Source organism: Moschus berezovskii, chromosome 10 (assembly GCF_049115385.1).
Source record: "Moschus berezovskii isolate FMDL1 chromosome 10, NW_MosBer_1.0, whole genome shotgun sequence".
Lineage (NCBI taxonomy): Eukaryota > Metazoa > Chordata > Mammalia > Artiodactyla > Moschidae > Moschus > Moschus berezovskii.
Genome location: NC_142469.1, coordinates 109,764,398 through 109,781,993, shown reverse-complemented (window position 1 = coordinate 109,781,993; position 17,596 = coordinate 109,764,398). Strand labels below are relative to the sequence as shown.

General features: G+C 51.9%; 1 protein-coding gene across 3 annotated transcripts in view; it reads right to left on the bottom strand.

Annotated features, from left to right (window-relative positions):
- Nucleotides 1–17,596, bottom strand: part of SMOC2 (SPARC related modular calcium binding 2) — a 156,715-nt gene that overhangs the window by 91,135 nt on the left and 47,984 nt on the right. For all 3 annotated transcript variants that reach the window (XM_055433167.2, XM_055433169.2, XM_088840911.1), the window contains exons 3-4: nucleotides 9,119–9,225; nucleotides 8,576–8,675 (exon numbers count right to left, since the gene is read on the bottom strand). In XM_055433167.2, the coding sequence (XP_055289142.1) occupies nucleotides 8,576–8,675; nucleotides 9,119–9,225 (207 nt within the window). The remainder of the gene's footprint in view (nucleotides 1–8,575; nucleotides 8,676–9,118; nucleotides 9,226–17,596) is intronic.

Below are 17,596 nucleotides of genomic sequence, written 5' to 3'. Positions count from 1 at the left end.
GCGTGGGGACTGCCTGAGCCCAGCCTGAAGGGTCATACACCTCCAGGTGCTCTGACGGCTCTGTTCGACCCCAGACCTGCTCGCCCACTCTCAGCTGTGGACAGGCACAGGGGCTGGGGCGCAGAGGCAGGAACCCGCAGGGGAGGGGCGGGCGCTGGGCACCGAGGCCACGGCAGAGTCAGAGTCCTTGGAAAGCAGCCCGCCTCCTGCAGGCCTTCCGTGGGGCGCTGGGGGTCATCATGCAGCCGGACCAACATGCACAGTGACAGCCTCCAGGGTGACGTCTGATAGATCACTGTGGCTCTGTCTCCCCGGTCACCTCCCAGAGTGGATGGGGGTGCAGCTCAGTGAACGTTTGTGTCAAAGCAGCGGAGGAGCCAGGAAATCAGCACCACGCGGACCTTCCACCTGCCTGCAGACAGCGTCAGTGCAGCCCCAGGGCTGAGCGCTGCCCTCGCCTTGCCTGACTGGACTGCACTAGCCAAGTAGGCTGAGACACTGGCCCGTGACGCCCCCACCCCACTTTTCCGATGCCTTCGATGTTCACTTGCATCCTCACCAGCTTTCTCCCTTGGCAGAAATCGCCCACGAAGCCAGAGTTTCACTCCCTAGAGCCCCTGACACAGATCCTGCCCTCCAGAGTCTAAACCCTTGAGCCAGACTCCAGGGACCCAGCTGTGACCTGGGGTCACCCTCCAAGGCCGGTGGGGGAAAGGGCTCCGAGAAAGTGCACCTAGCCAGGTAGTGGGTGAGCAGCCTGACCTACAGGGCAGCAAAGGCAGGGTGAGCTGGACTGGGCGCCAGGGCCCTGCTCCCTCTGCCAACACTGAAGTTGGTGTCCTTGGGGATGTGGCATCCATCCTCTGGATGGGCATCCAGCCCGGGTCAAAGGTATGTGCCTCTCTGGAGCCAACGCAGGGGCTCTCGGGCCAGAACCCTGCAGACTGCCCACCTGGCCCCGTGCCAGGAGCCATGGGCATCCCTCTGAGACCCGGTGCCCCAGGGTGAGTTCTGCCCACCAGCGTGGGGAGTCCCTGCAGCCACCTCCACCTTCTCAGCATCACCTGCTGGCCCAAAGTGCACCTTCCCTCCCAGATGCCTGAGGGACTCGGGGCAGCCCTCCCGCTCAGCACGGGTCACGTTCTGGTGGCGGGAACCACAACAGGCCCCAGTGGACAGTCAAGCCTCCTCGCGGACAGACCGAGCCGGGCCTTACGTCCCTCAGCCAGGGATGGGACAGGGCACTGCAAGGTTGGGCTCTCAAGCAGGTGCCCCACTGCCCAGGAGACCAGCGTCCTCACCTGGAAACTGGTCAGGAAGGCAGAACTTCGGACTCCCTTCCAGACCCCCTGAATCAGAAATTCTGGGGTACAGCCCTGGAGTCTGCTATCCAGCTCTCTATGGACTGAAATTTAGGTTCCAGAGCTAAGGAGAAGGGCTCGGCCTGGGCACTCTGCAGATGTTATTACCAGCGTTGCTATTAATGGATTCTTTCTGTTACCAGGAACCTGTCTCCAGCTTGTCTGTCAAGACCTGGCGGCTCCCTCGACCTACCGCAACGTCTCCTGTTTTCCTATTTTTACACTGCTGTGGTCGCAGAATGCAAGCAAAGCGGGCCTGTTTCCCCACCGTGAGCCTCTGAGAAGTTGATGGGTGGGACGGGGGCCTGAGCCCCACCCCGCAGGGGAGAGGCTAGGGCGCTGGCTGCCCTCCTCTCGGGCTTCCCTCTCCCCCAGGGATGCTGCCTTTGAGTGGCCGGGATTCCTGGTGAGACAGCGTAAGATCAAAGGGATGCTGGGCTCAGCCCTGAGCTGAGCGCCCTAATGTCCCCCATCTGAGAATGCCCTTCTCTAGATGGTAAGAGAGGAAATATGGAAATCACAATTTTTAAAAAAATTAGACATTATTTCTCATTTACCTTCCATCAGTGTCCACTTTAATGTCTGAATGTAACATACTTCAATGGCCAGAGAAAACAAACACTAGTATCATTCCTGCAAAAAGGTCATTCATGATCAATAGTTTCATAAATCTTTGTAACGTTTGACTATTGATATTTAAAAGGTGCTGTTTTAAAAAAGGTACTGTTTGTTTAAAAAGAAGAAGAAGAAGGAAAATACATACATTTCTTTTAATTCAGAGATATGGTATACCTCTGGAAGAGATAACCCACTGTTCTTTGTATAGAGTTATAGCGCCTGGGACCAGTGAGTTCTAAAAGACTTCTTAGTTTATCTTATAAAGTTTTCTTAAGTATTAAAAAATATGAGAAAAATCCATTTATAGCCTAAGTGTGAAGAGGATAGCTTATAGAAAACTCTTAAAGTAATGAAGGAAGTGATAATAAATTAGCCACCAAATTAAATGTATACTGAAATATTCAATACAATAATAAAGTTGATTATATACAAACCATTAGATGCCAGAAAGTACATTTTTCCAGAGAGGAAAAATAATAATACCAAAATGTTGCCCATCAGGTAGATAAATAAGGCAAAAGCAGCCTAAACTGGAAAGGAAAAGACAGACAGATGGACGGTCCCAGCACCAACGCCAGGCACAGGCCCGGCCAACCTGTTGCCTCAAGCAGAGCTGCCTCCTGGCAGGCGCCGGTCAGAACCTCACCAGGAGGCCCTTATGCTGACTCTGAAACAGGCTTCTCAGGCTTCTTTGGCACAATAGCCACACACTGTGCTCTTTTCCTTGAATGCTTGACTTAATTTTTTTAAAAATTCTTCAGTGTTCTGAAATGTCCACAATCTGGAGCTTTTATCGGAAATTTTGCATAGCTCATGTTGTCTATATCAAATTGCTATTATTTTTCTCATCTTGGACGTAAATTTCCTAATACTTCAAAAGTCATCTTAACAGTAGGTGTTAGAAGGTAAAATCATGTATATTTTTCTCTGAAGTACGGCTTCATTAGTGAAATGTACACAGGTTGGCAGCAAAGCCCGCCCCACCCCCGGGGCTCACGTCCATTTGAACAGCGGGCCCCACTCTCAGTACACTTTCTACTTCTTATTACATTGCTTGTTTTCACATTTCCTTGCCAATAGCTATTGAAATATTTTATTTTGACAACTATCATTTTTCAGGAAGAGAATTGTTAAGCCTGAAGAAAAAGCCATTTTGAGGGAAAAAAATGTTCCTTCTGATCTGTAACCTTTTCCATTCAGCAAGCAACTTAATGTGCACTTGAATTCTCATAAAGAGACACTTCAGAAGCACAGCTGTGTTGCTGATTTCAATATTGGGGAATTCAATTGTTCTGGATGTTTCTTTCAAGTTCCTCAGCTATGCAGGGCCCTTAATTTAGTGCCAGGAAATTCATTCATGAAAAAAAAAAAAACCCAGCTTCTCTTTATAAAGTGAAAACTTTCAGAAATCAAAAAGATATTCAAACAAACATGCAGTTCTACCATTTCAGATAGAGGCCAAAACTTTAGGCTTGATGGGAAAACCCAAAGACTGTAGTGCAATTCATGTAAATAATATATAGAAAAGCTATTCAATAGACTCCAAGACTCTTTGTCAGGTATAAGCGGGTCTTTCAAAAGCCACATTTAGAAGTCGGTCTGAGAAGCAGTGGCCAGCATGGCAAACTCACAGGCGGCTTTCCATCATTAAAACTCTACACTTGAAGGAAGACCTCCTCAAACATGCCTCGTGGCCATGGCCGGTTGAACAAGATTTCCACTTCGCAGGAGACACTGTCCTTACAACTGACTCAGCTTACAGAGGGGTGGGTGGTGGTCAGGGCAGACTTGCCAGCCCCGTCATGGGTGTTTCTCATCTCTTCCACAAGCTGAGGTGCCTTAGTTCAAACACAATGTCAAGCTGAGCTACACAGGGAGACTCTTTGGATACTGTAATGTGAAGAGCTCCTGCATGTAGGCTCAGCTTCCAGTGTCTTCAGCTGCCTTGTACCCCTGCCAGGAGTAAACTCTTGGCCCAGGTGCGCTGTTGCAGAGGAAGACGAGATTAAAACCCCCGAAGCTATTTCCAAATAATCGAGGGCAAGCCGGCTACAAACATCCTCCCTGGGAAAGAAGCCCTTTGTGTTTAAGCTCATCTTCTGCCCCCAGCAATGTGGGTCTTCAAACCTTCAGAAGGAAGAACAAGGGAAAACTCCTACAGAGGAACTACCGGTCAGCTGTGGCTGCATGGAGACCCGCAGACCCAGGCCCGCAGTGGCACCAAGGATGGAGGGAGACTCCGTGGGCTCCCTGGGGGTGGCTGCACCTTTCTGAGCATCCCTGAAGCAAGTGACCTCCCCCAGCCCCGGCCCTGCAGACCCGGGGGCTAATCAGCAGGGCTGGGGGAACTGTCTCCAAGCCGCAAGCAGGACCGCCTGCTGTCAGGCCAAGCGAGGCTAGAGAGGCGTCTGGATGCAGCTCAAAGAGCAGCCTTTGGTCCTGAATGTCTCCCAGGGTCACCAGAGCTGGCCCAGAAGAGGGGAAGGCCTTCCGCCCTCCTCACGTTCCCCGCCCAACTCAGCAGCAAAAACAGTGAGGGACAGGCAGTTACTGTTCAGCCGCTCAGTTGGGTCCAACACTTTGCGGCCCCATGGACTGTAGCCTGCCATTCTCCTGTGTCCATGGGATTCTCCAGGCAAGAATACTGGACTGGGTTGCCATTTCCTTCTCCATGGGATCTTCCCAAGCCAAGGATCGAACCCGGGTCTCCTGCATTGCAGGCAGATTCTTGACCATCTGAGCCATCAGGGAAGCCCGTCCAACTCTTCACGACCCCATGGACTGCAGCACCTCAGGCCTCCCTGTCCATCACCATCTCCCAGAGCTTGCTCAAATTCATGTCCATCAAGTTGGTGATGCTACCCAACCATCTCATTCTCTGTTGTCCCCTTCTCCTCCTGCCTTCAATCTTTCCCAGCATCAGGGTCTTTTCCAATGAGTCAGTTCTTCAAATTAAGTGGCCAGAGTACTGGAACTTCAGCTTCAGCATCAGTCCTTCCAATGAATATTCAGGACTGATTTCCTTTAGGATGGACTGGTTGGATCTCCTTGCTGATAAGTGCTGGGAGAGAAACCATTCTGCCCCTTTCCTGTGCCGGCCAACATGCCCCTCTTTTCCAGGAACCCCCTCCTCTATAGACGTCTCCCCCAACCCCCATTCTCCTGGACGGTGAGCCGCCCCCTCCCCGAGTGCCTGCAGCTTCTGCACAGAACTCGCAGGCCCCCAACAAGGGTGTCAGCAGAGCTCTGAGCAGATGTGGGCGCCTGGCCCAGCAAATGCTTGGTGAGGGCTGCTCGCAGAAATGGTCATCAGTAAGAAATGAGGAGTGGGCTTCCAGGGAGGGAGGGTGGAGCGAGTGTTCTCTGAAGGACAAGACCCATGGGAAGGACCACTACGATTCACTGAAGGGACGGCTCTGATCACATCCTCAGGGGTCTCACCCAGTGAATGACTCCATCCCAGGAAGCAGGTGTCCCCAGGGGCTAAAGGGGCTGATTTCTCTCGAGGGAAGCCCTCTGCCTCCTGCAGCTTGAGCTCCATTGAGAGTCTTGAGTCCACAGCCACAAGGAAAGACAAGGCTGGTCGTCCACTCCTAAAAATCTGTGCGATCATCCATCAGCTCCTGACTGACAGCAGGCAAGGAAGTGGGCTGACTTGATGGAAGCTTATGAAGGTGGGTGAGGGGCCCCAGGGTCACGAGGAGCCACCGTGGGGGCGGGGAGTAGCTCCTTCCCCGCGTTGGGAAGCTTACGAAGGTGGGTGAGGGGCCCCAGGGTCACAAGGAGCCACCGTGGAGGGGGGAGTAGCTCCTTCCCCGCGTTGGGAGTCTCCCGGGAGGCCGGTGAGCAGCTCCCTGGTCTGTGCTAACAGCCCAAGCATCTCTGCCTCTGCTCACTGGTCATTTTTTATTTCTGAAAGTTGCTCAGTCGTGTCTGACTCTTTGTGACCCCATGGACTACACAGTCCATGGAATTCTCTAGGTCAGAATACTGGAGTGGGTAGCCTTCCCTGTCTCCAGGGGATCTTCCCAACCCAGGGATCGAACCCAGGTCTCCCGCATTGCGGGCAGATTCTTTACCAACTGAGCTATGGTCCTTAGGGTTTCCTCATTTATAAAATGCTGGCCATTCAAGACTTCTGACTTTTTCTGCTAGATTGCCTCATTATTCCAGTTTTCTTATTGATTCATAAGAATTTGGGTGCTTTGCATTAATGACTTAGGAGCACATAATTGTGAAATAAAATAATCCTTTGGTTTGAAGGTCTTTTGGGGAGGAGTGGGCCCAGGGGACATGGCAGGTGGGCCCCTCTGCTCCACTTCAATCAGCCATGAGTGGACATTCCCTGCCCTCCTCACAGACTGCTGCCTGTGTTTGCACCCATTCAGAACACACACACACATACATTCTCAGTGAACTTTAGTGTTTACTGCTAAGTTTTAATACCTTTTTCTGATCTTCAAATTTCTGGAGTAAGTGCTTCTATTGTAAGTGTGGTATTAACTCCAGGGCCAAAGACCACTGTTGAATGCTGGCATTTACCTGATCATGATAAACTGGACGGAAATCACGTCTGCCCTCTACAAAGTGGACCAGGCATGCCAACCAGAGCAGGTGTCAGCCAGCATCCCAGGGGAGGGAGAAAGATGCTCCCAGGGCGTGTGGATGGAACCTGAGCAGCGGGCATGCCCAGTGTTAAGCACAGTCTCAGCAAAGTGATGCCCGTCACCACATCCTTCCACGTGATTGGTGAGGCGGTATCAACAGCTGGGAAGAAGCTCTGCTACATCAGGCCAAAGCCCATCATAAACTGTGCTTCTGCGTGTGCAACCCGCCCTCCCCAAACTCCCCTGCATGGTCTGCACGCGTGTTCTGAGCACGGGCACCTGCTCCCCAACCCACATTTCTGCCGAATAAAAGTGCGAATACAGCTGGGGGCTGAGAGAATCTTTCCATAACTCTAGCCAAGCTGCGAAACCCAGCCACAGACGTGAAAAAGAAGACGCTCCTGCAGGGAGGAGCCAGGTCTCCAAGGGGCCTGCCCCACCCACACAGCACATGTCCTCAGAGACACCCCTCCCTGCCCCCGTGGCATTTTCCATGCCATAAACACCAGATTCGGGAAGGATCTTACTTCCATACCCATCCCTTGAACCAAAAAATCCACATGGACAGTGAAAAAAATAGAACGTTTCTATACAGTAAAATGTGGCTGCCACCTGGTTGGAAAAGTCAATGCAAATGAACAGTAGGGTGTTTTGATTCTAGAAACGAAGTATTACAGGGAAATTATAAGAAACCCGGCCAATTTCACTCATGGTTTTCTAAGAAAGTGCTTTCAGACACTACTTAATTTTTCAAAAGGTGTCAATAACATCACAGAAACAGGTAAGTCTTCTGATTTCTCCTTCATAAAACAAGGCTCAATGCAACTAGAAATGCTGGTACCTGGTTGAAATGAAATGAGCATTTGCAAGCATCTTTCAGACTAAGGGACACAGAGGACAATTCATTATGCTAATTTTTTCTCTTTCATTTACTCCATGAGTTTGTAAAAGAATTATTAGGTGCAAATGTTAGCTCACTAAAAACATATTTTCAGCAATTTTTAGGTATTGGATGACAAAACAGTTTTAAAAATAAATATAATTTAATTCCACATTATGCACACCCTCTGGCTTTTAAGTGATGACCAGTCACTTAAAATATTAGGTTTTGTGTTACTGTTAATTACGTGTGTCATCATGGTGAAGCAGTTATGAGTTCTGACCAGTGACTTGGCTCCTGGTATAAACGTCTGAACCATGGGCAGAATTTCTAATTATAAGATGCCTGCTCGTCAAACAGACGAGAGGCCTGAAAGTAAACTCTAAGTACAAATGCCTCAACATTTTATGTAAAAATTCAGGAAGATGTTTTGCATTGTTACCTAACATGTGTTTTTCCTTAGTAAGCTTAATCTGGTATAGTTACGACACATGGATCATGAAACGTCTTGGTAAATGGTCTGACAGGTCTCCATCACCAATTAATCAAAACTCAAGCTGCAGACCATTTTCAAACAAAAATGATCTGAATCATTTATAACATTTGGTAAATTATTAATGGAAAACAGACCCTTGTATAGATTATTCTCCTGCCAGTGTGATTACCTTCAGTACATCAAGCCCACTTACAAGTAATAAAATAACACAAACGAACCATCTGGAAAGGGATCTGTGAAGAATGATCTGCTCTTTCTCTGCAATCATATACATACAAACCCAGAAACACTCGCTTCTTTCAGCCAACGAAAACATGTGGTCATTTCTGCTGTTGACCACAGTCCTCGCGGCCACTCCTAAAAATTACGAGTCCCGAATTGCCGTAACCTATGGTGGTTCAGAACCAGATCTTCCATTCGTTTAAGCTTTCTTGAAAACAAAGATCTCATAATATTTTGGGCTTTGTCCAGTGATGCAAATGTATCCTGATATTCCCCATAATCCCACCTAAACTGACTTCCTTTGCGGTTACAAGCAGACATTAATAAGACAGTCGGCAAACAGCCAGCGGCGTGAGTCACGGGTTCGCTGCACAAGTTGAACGAGACCTACCGGGACAGCGCGGTGTCTTGTGGGCCACGGCGGTGCCGCTGATGGGCCTCCCGTTGGGCGTGACGCACCAGCAGTACCCCGTGTAGCTGTGGCACTGGACCTGCGGCGGGGACAGACAGGGCGGTCAGTGCCCGCTGCGGCGCCCGCGGTCCACCAGGCCTGCTGCTCCTCCCACGGCACCAGCAGGCCCAGGGCTTCCTGAGGGCTGTGTCTGGACACTTGGCAAAGGGCCCCGGGGTGCCCTGGACCCGGATCTAAGGGATGAAAGGAGCTGGGGGTGTTTGCCCTGGACGCCGGTGGTGCTGGCCGGTCTCTGCTCAGAGTCTAATCCCCCACCAGCCTGCATCTCATGAGAGGGAGTCCGCGGCACTGAGCAGTCAGGACACCCGCTCCCCTCCCCAGGACAGGAGCGCCTGCGCCGAGGAGGGAGGCCCCGCCCCGAGGAGGGAGGCCCCGCCCCGAGGAGGGAGGCTCCGCCCCGAGGGGAGGGCGGAGCCGGCCCCGGGAGAGGCCGCCCACCTGGCCCCGGGAGAGGCCGCCCACCTGGCTGTAGGTCCCATCCTCGCTGCACTCGGGGATGAACACCTGCTGCAGCTCTCTGCGGGCCTGCTCCTGGGTGTACTTCCTCTCGGCCACGCACCTGGACACGTCTGCGGGGAGGCACAGAGCAGGGTGGCGATCAGGCCCCTGGAGACGCCCAGCAGAGGCACCATGTGGGCGGCCGGGCTGCAGGGGCCTCACAGGGCAGGCAGCTCCAGGCGGGCACCTGTCAGGGCGCTAGGGTCACTGAGGGGAGGCCAGACCTGGCGGGAAGAGTGGGGTGTCCTCCACGCCCAGGGAGCCAGGAGGCCGAGGCTCCAAAAAGCCACCGGGCTTGACCGTGGTGAAATGCGGACTCTACTTCCTGGACAGGGTAAGTCAGGTGGTACCCCCATGGGCCACGGACAGACTTCGGGGCCCAAGGACATCCTCCGGAGTGCACGGCCAGGCCGCGTGCCACGTGGGGGCCACGTCTGAGAGCTATGGTGAGAATCAGCCCAGGGACATGCCCAGGCATGGGAGGGCAGGCGCCCTGGGGGCACAGGCCATCTGGCCCACGGCTGCAGCCCAGGGCCCGCCCCATCTGTGTCCACCCCGCAGGCTCTTCCTTCTGCATCTGAGCTTCCCAGCATCTCAGAGCGACACCAGGTCTTGCGCTTCCAACCTCAAGTGGAAAATCCAAAAATAAGTCAGATCAAAGGGTCAAGTATCTTTATCAGCCATCCTGGTGCACTGAGCACAGATTTCCATACATTCACTGTGAAATATCCAGCGTGATGGCTGGATGGAAAACATGAGTTTCCTCCTGTTCCTCGGGAGGATACCCCTGGGATCCCATAAACTAGCAGAAAAGGGAAAGACTGGGGCAGTCCCCACCCAGCTCCGGACACAGGCATCAGGAAACACAGCCCCCAAGATGCACCGAGAGACCAGGTCACAATGAGGAAGGCGGCAACCACTCACCTGCTCCATCTGCGCTGGGCCCCAGAGCCTGCTCACCCCTGACGCTCATCTCGGAAGCCTGGCGTGAGTTACAGGGGGCTGGGCTGAGCCCCAGGAAGGGCCCATCTTCCCAGGACCACAGGCCAGCTGAGTCTGTGTCCACCGTGGAGAAGGCCGCCCCCAGGGCCGCTTCCACCAGCCTCCCGCCTGGGGCCTGCACCCCGAGCACAGGGCTTATTTCTGCAGACTGCCAGCCCACGTAACTCACTCTAATCTCACAAGTTGAAAAGAATGGCTTTCCCCATTTTTCTTAAGTGTTTCCAGATTTAAATTACAAGTTGTCTAGGTCTGAAAGGCCCTCTGGACGCTGAGAGATACTGCTTCAAACGTGTCCACCGCCCAGCATTTTTAGCGGGTGACTCTCTGCCTGCCTGGGAGTAAAATCTTCTGGCCACGACGAGATGCCATCTGGGCCCCAGCTCGGGGCTCAGGCTCCTGCCCCGAAGTGCCGGGTCTGAGCACAGACGCTGCTGCCGGGGGCCCTCATCTCAGACCCTGAGCAAGTGCCACGGGGCCGCCCCTCGGCAAGACAGGCCTGTGCGCAGGGGGGCGCGTTCATGCAGGCTCAGGCCTCATGTCGTGATCTACGTTCCTGCCAGCACTCAGCAACATGTGGTTTTAATGCAGCCTGTGTTTTCGCTGAGGAGAAAACACTGCTGTGCTGGACTTCTGTCCTCATTTTTTTAGTATAACCTGTGGTTTGACTGTCTAAAAGGAAAAGTGATACGCGTTCCCAGCCTGCAAGCTCTCCACGAGGGTCCAGACGAGTTACCAATTACTCCCAACAGCTGAACTCTCGTGGAATATGGCACAATCACACACATCGACTAAAGAACCCGTGGGCCTTGCTCCTGTCTCCGGTGCCGTCTTCAAAAGTGGGTGCGTTTGCCACCGATCGGGGAGTTCTCAAACCTCTCACATGGACAGAGCATTAAATTCCGGTTTACGCTGGCACGTGGCTGACGGCCCAGGCACAGGGAGCCAGGAGGGCTGTGCAGCAGGACAGGCAGGACCCACCCCTGAGAGCAAGCCTCTACCTGCCCGCCAAGCCAGGGCTCCGCTTGCCCGGACCACATGCCACACCCCAGGTCTAATCAGGCACAGCGGCTGCACTCTTGAGAAGGGTCTCAACAGCAGCCCACTGCTCCCACCCGACTGAAACACGGGGCCAACTCCCTGGTGTGTGTGGTCTCGTTTTGTGCGTTTTCTCTCAGTTGTGAAGTAAAAGAGATTCCTTTTCACAAGCGAGTCTGTGCATCAGGATCCATTAGTCACAGAACTATCACGACGCAGCGCTTTCTCTAAGCCAGAGATAAACAGCCACGATTCACAGCGGTTATTTCTCATGATGCTGCCCTTCAAACAGGAAGCAAATCATTTCCTACTTTGCTAAAATCACTCCAGATCGGATTAAGTGATTATGGGAAGAGACAGATTTGCTGCCCATTTCATGCAGAAGAAGTTTGAAGACGAACAGTCACAAGGGCCTGAGGAGGCTCGGCCAGAATGAGGTCAGGGTCACTGACGTTTACAGGCAGCCCTGAGCTGGACCGTCCCGAGCCTCGGCGCCCTTCTTGTGGGGCTCCCGTCCATCACACACACAGGGCGATGCTGAAACAAGAAGAAAGGGGCTTGTGTTCCCTTTAACGCTCCCTAAGGGAGTCCTCACCTCACAGAGAGCCCCCAGCCAGCTCCTTACTGAGGAAGAAACTCGAGGGCATATGGAATTATTTACAGTCCGTCTGTGAAATCTATGGAGAGGCTACACTGAGTAATTTTCTGGTCAAGAGACCTGCTGACTCTGGACCCAGTCGGGCGACTACAGGGTGGTGCTTCTGAGCATGGGGGGTCAACTTTCTGGGGACACAGAGTTCTCTCCATTGGGTCCCCGTGGCCAGCACAGGGCCTGCATGGATCAGGCTGGAGTCAGAACAAGGTCGATGGAAGCCAGCTCTCTGCTGGTAGCAGCCGCAGAACGCTAGCCCGAGGGTGACTGGCTTCTTACTTTATTGGCATCCAATGAAGCAGATCTTGTATTTCAAAAGTTGTAAAACTTTGCCAACCTGTCATTTTGAAGGCCAGGCTCAGAAAAACAAAGAACTCTGTGCTGCGGCGTTCTTTGGCGTAAATGATGCAGAGCGCTGGGCTGTGACACAGGACCAGCAGGACGCCAAGGAGGCTCCGCGTCTGCCCACCTGCAGCCGGCCAACGGGCAGCACCACAGCAACCCATGCCATCCCTCAACCAGAGGGAGGGCTTAGAGCCGAGGAGAAAGGGGCTGAGTGTTCATTTTATATACATATTATCATCGTAAATGCACAAAGACAGAAAGAAATTAGACAGGAAAACCCAGGGTGCATAGTTGGGTGGCCAAGTCCTAAAGGAGAAAGATAAAGTGCAAACTATAGCACAGACATATGAAAGCGCTCAGAGGTTTCTGACATGCTCATCCAAGAAACAACCGATCAGAAGCGGCTCTGTGATGACTGACCACTGCGACCGTCCGGCATCACACCAGCTCCCCACGCCAGTGGTCTCGGGGTCTTTTCGTGTGAACTTTGGCCTCGACCTTTGCGGGAAGGGGACAGCTGAGGCTGCTCGTGCTCACTCAGCTCCCCCAGTGAACTCTTGGAGGATACAGGTGTTGCTAAAGCAAACAGAGAGATGTTTTTTGATTTTTGTTTTTTTCACAATATTTCACAAAGTCCTGTTGTATTTCTGATCCTGGTTTGAACATGAGAGCAACCGCCCCACCTCTTGTGTCTGCTTTCATCAAGAGGGTGCGTCTAACATCAGACCTGGGAGAACACTGTGGAAGGTTAAGGCCAACAAGCCCGGGGAGGGTTTCTGCAAGCACTAGCATGATTGAACCATCCTGGAACCACACGTGTAACAGGCATCCTAGAGCCTGCCTGTGGGTGCAAGGAGTCTGATGAGACGTGGCAGGAAGCAAGGACACAGGCCTAGCCCAAAGGGCCTGGCAGAAGAGACACACACACACACATATGCACACAGACACACATGTACATATGTTCTTGCAGGACACACACACAACCTCCCCACACGGAGGTGCCTGCCCACAGATACACACGTATGTGAACCCACACACAGGCACACATACCACACACCTGCAGACTCCTCCACGGAAAGAGCCTCTTTTGCTGAAGAAAATGCTGGCAGGTCAACACTGACTTCAGTTCAGCTCAGTTCAGTCGCTCAGTCGTGTCCGACTCTCTGCGACCCCATGGACTGCAGCGCGCCAGGCCTCCCTGTCCATCACCAACTCCTGGAGTCCATCCAAACCCATGTCCATCGAGTCGGTGATGTCATCTAACCATCTCATCCTCTGTCGTCCCCTTCTCCTCCTGCCTTCAATCTTTCCCAGCATCAGGGTCTTTTCCAATGAGTCAGGTCTTCCCATCAGGTGGCCAAAGTATTGGAGTTTCAGCTTCAGCATCAGTCCTTCCAATGAATATTCAGGACTGATCTCCTTTAGAATGGACTGGTTGGATCTCCTTGCAGTCCAAGGGACTCTCAAGAGTCTTCTCCAACACCACAGTTCAAAAGCATCAATTCTTCAGTGCTCAGCTTTCTTTATAGTCCAACTCTCACATCCATACATGACCACTGGAAAAACCATAGACTTGACTAGATGGACCTTTGTTGACAAAGTAAGGTCTCTGCTTTTTAATATGCTGTCTAGGTTGCTCATAACTTTCATTCCAAGGAGTAAGTGTCTTTTCATGTCATGGTCACAATCACCATCTGCAGTTATTTTGGAGCCCGCCAAAATAAAATCAGCCACTGTTTCTGCTGTTTCCCCATCTATTTGCCATGATGTGATGGGACCAGATGCCATAATCTTAGTTTCCTGAATGTTGAGTTTTAAGCTAACTTTTTCACTCTCCTCTTTCACTTTCATCAAGAGTTTCTTTAGTTCTTCTTCAGTTTTTGCCTTAAGGGTGGTGTTATCTGCATATCTGAGGTTATTGATATTTCTCCTGGCAATCTTGATTCCAGCTTGTGCTTCTTCCAGCCCAGCGTTTCTCATGATGTACTCTGCATATAAGTTAAATAAGCAGGGTGACAATATACAGCCTTGACGTACTCCTTTTCCTATTTGGAACCAGTCTGTTGGTTCCATGTCTGGTTCAAACTGTTGCTTCTTGACCTGCATACAGATTTCTCAAGAAGCAGGTCAGGTGGTCTGGTATTCCCATCTCTTTCAGAATTTTCCACAGTTTATTATGATCCACACAATCAAAGGCTTTGACATAGTCAATGAAGCAGAAATAGATGTTTTTCTGGAACTCTCTTGCTTTTTAAATGACCCAGAGGATGTTGGCAGTTTGATCTCTGGTTCCCCTGCCTTTTCTAAAACCAGCTTGAACACTGACTTACAGCAACCAAACTGTGCCCTGGTCCTGGGCACCGTCGCCAGATAACAAAGCCTCCCTGGGAGGTAGAGGGAACTTCAGAGGCCCTGCCTTCTTCCAGGACAGGTCATCTGAAGCCTAGGCAAGCAGCCGGTGATGCAACTTCCAGCCCATTTCTCAGGCAAGGGCTGCTGACCACCACACGTCCATGATCAGAAAAACCTTTAGAGAGACAGACTTCCTCGTGTTCGCCTGACCCAACCCCCTGTTTCAAAGAGAGAAGTCAGGTGCAGCCTTCCAGCCTGGCCTGTTTGTCCTGGTTGTGTGGTTCCCTGACCTCCGGGAGCTCAGGGTTCGCAGAGGCCAGGACCTCGCCACCCCAGCCCTATGCCTGCCCATGTGGAGACCCACAGCGGCTCCTGCCGTGGACCGGGGAGTGAGGGAGGCAGGTGGGGCCACGCTGTTGGCTGGGATGCGTGCCTGCACCACTCTCAGCCTTTACATCATGCGTTTTAATAAACAGTAAAAGCACACGGAGCACTGCAAAGAGGGCTCCACTGCACCGAGAGGGGCTGACAGGTACCCTCGGGTCTCGCAGCAACCCACTGGAACACCTCGGTACTCTCAGGGGCGACAGCCCCGCTGAGCACGTGTGTGGGTCATGCTTTTCACAGAATGTCCAGAAACAGAGCTGGGGCCTGAGCTCTCCCTGCAGGACCAGCGGAGTCCACGTCCCGCCCAGGTCAGCAGGACATCCCCCACAAGTGGCCCGGGTCACATGGGTGAATGCCAGTGGCCCTGTGGACCCGGCCTGCCCTGAGGACGCTGAGGTGACGCTCATCACAGCAGCCCGACTGGGATGAAGGGCCCACAAGCAGCCCCAAGGCTTCTGGACCGGCAGCCACTGTGTGGCCAGAGTGAGCGCCTGGGTGTGCATCACTCAGGTTTTCACAGGGGCCTGGAAGCCATCAGAACCGTGACGGCGTGGGGTCCATCTGCACAGCACTGCAGACCCTCCGTGCTCATGTGCTGATGACACTCACGCCCACAGAGACCCCAACACGGGCAGCGGTCGCTCTGCGATGCCCATCAGGACAGCGCTGGTGGGATCCGGGCAGTGGACGAGGACAAAGATCAGGCATTGCTTTGTGACAATGCTCCTCTTCTCACACACCCGTCACTCGAGAGACCTGGGTCTCAGACTCTCCAGGAAGCTGCTTCTGTCAGAATCCTTTATGACTTTTTTTCCAGAAATCTCAGAATACTTCCAAGATCTCCTGGCATCTGACTTTTCTTTCTCTTCTTTCTTCTGTTTTTTTTTTTAATTTAATGCCAGAGATTTGCTTGAAAAGAAAGACAGTCCCAATGGTCTTAGATCAAAAGAAAAATATTAGTGAGTTTGCTGGGTTCTAAAAATACAGACTCCACAAATTTCCAAGAAAATATGAGAAAAACCTATTGGTGTAAACCACTGCACTTCTGTTCAAGGTCAGCAGAGCATAATATGAAATGCAAAAAACATTTTCATCCAACTTAACCAAATACTGAAATATTTCAATCGTTTCCAAACTAGAACATCCAAAAGAGACTGGCCCATGAAGCTGTCACCCATCAAATACATGGAAATGTCCTCAAAACACACAGCTTCACCCTCGCCAACTTGATACTTGATTCACCAGCCAACTTCAACACTAGGAACAATTTGGGGCAAACGCGGATGGGTCTTCGCATTCCCTATGGTGGAAGGGCCTTTCAGCCTGCTTCTCTGCCTCTCACTGTCAGAGCGGAACGCGCCCGAGCTGGGCTGGTGTGGAGTCTAGCCAGTGCTCTTGGACAGAGCGGGCAGCAGCAGCTGCCCACTGCCACCAGGATGCCCATCTGGCCCGCCAGCACCAGGCCCCTCCTGCTCACACTGAACCCTCACCATGTGGCCCGGGGCAGGCTGGGAGTATTGGATGCCGGACTTCGGGCGACAGGACGGGGAGGCGACCTGAGGGGCAAGCCAGCCGGTATGAGGGGCCCATCCTGTCTGAGGAGGTCCCGCTCCCGCTCCGAGTCCGGCTCCAGGGAGAGGCTGCTTATGCAGGGAAGGTCTGCTGCAGACGGGAAACCCCTTCTCTGTGGCCCCTTGCGGACCAGACTCAGATCGCCAGGCTCAGAGACGGGGGCTGAGGGCAGATGCCTCAGAGCCCCAAGCCTGCCCCCCAGATCTCCAATGTCAGGGGTCCCTAATGCCCGCTTATTTCAAACTGTGCTGTACAACTAACAGCGCCTCTTTAAAGTAACTTTATATAGTTGCTACCCCCAGTAGCTGAAGCACCAAATAAACTTGATCTTGAAGTTTACAGGGATCTTCACATTCTCTTTATTTCAGTCCTTTTGATTTAAATTAAACTTGATTTTAGAGATAAGTTACGTTTTTACCTTCATTGCTGTTGTCCAGCCGCTAAGTCATGTCCAACTCTTTGCAACCCCATGGACGGAGCATGCCAGGCTTTCCTGTCCATCACTGTCTCCCAGATCCATGTCCACTGAGTCAGTGACGTTATCTAATCATCTCATCCCCCGCTGTCCCCTTCTCTTCCTGCCTTCAATCTTTCCCAGCATCGGGGTCTTTTCCAGCAAGTCAGCTCTTCACATCAGGTGGCCAAACTATTGAGGCTTCAGCAACAGTCTTTCCAATGAACATTCAGGGTTGATTCCCTTTAGGATTAATTGGTTTGATCTCCTTGCTGTCCAAGGGACTCTCAAGAGTCTTCTCAAGTTTGAAAGCACCAATTCTTCAGCGCTCAGCCTTATGGTCCAAATCTCACATCCATACATGACTACTGGAAAAACCATAGTTTTGACTATATGAGCCTTTGTCGACAAAGTGATGTCTTTGCTTTTTAATATGCTGTCTAGGTTTGTCATAGCTTTCCTTCCAAGGAGCAAGTGTCTTTTAACTTCATGGCTGCAGTCACAGCAGTAGTTTTTAACCTTCTTCTCCCTTATCTCATTTTTTGTCATAAATTTATGATATGAAATCTCTTCAGTGAAGTGTGAGAATTCCAACAAAGGGAGTAATCCAGAAAAATTAGGCTGGATCCAAACACAAGTAAGC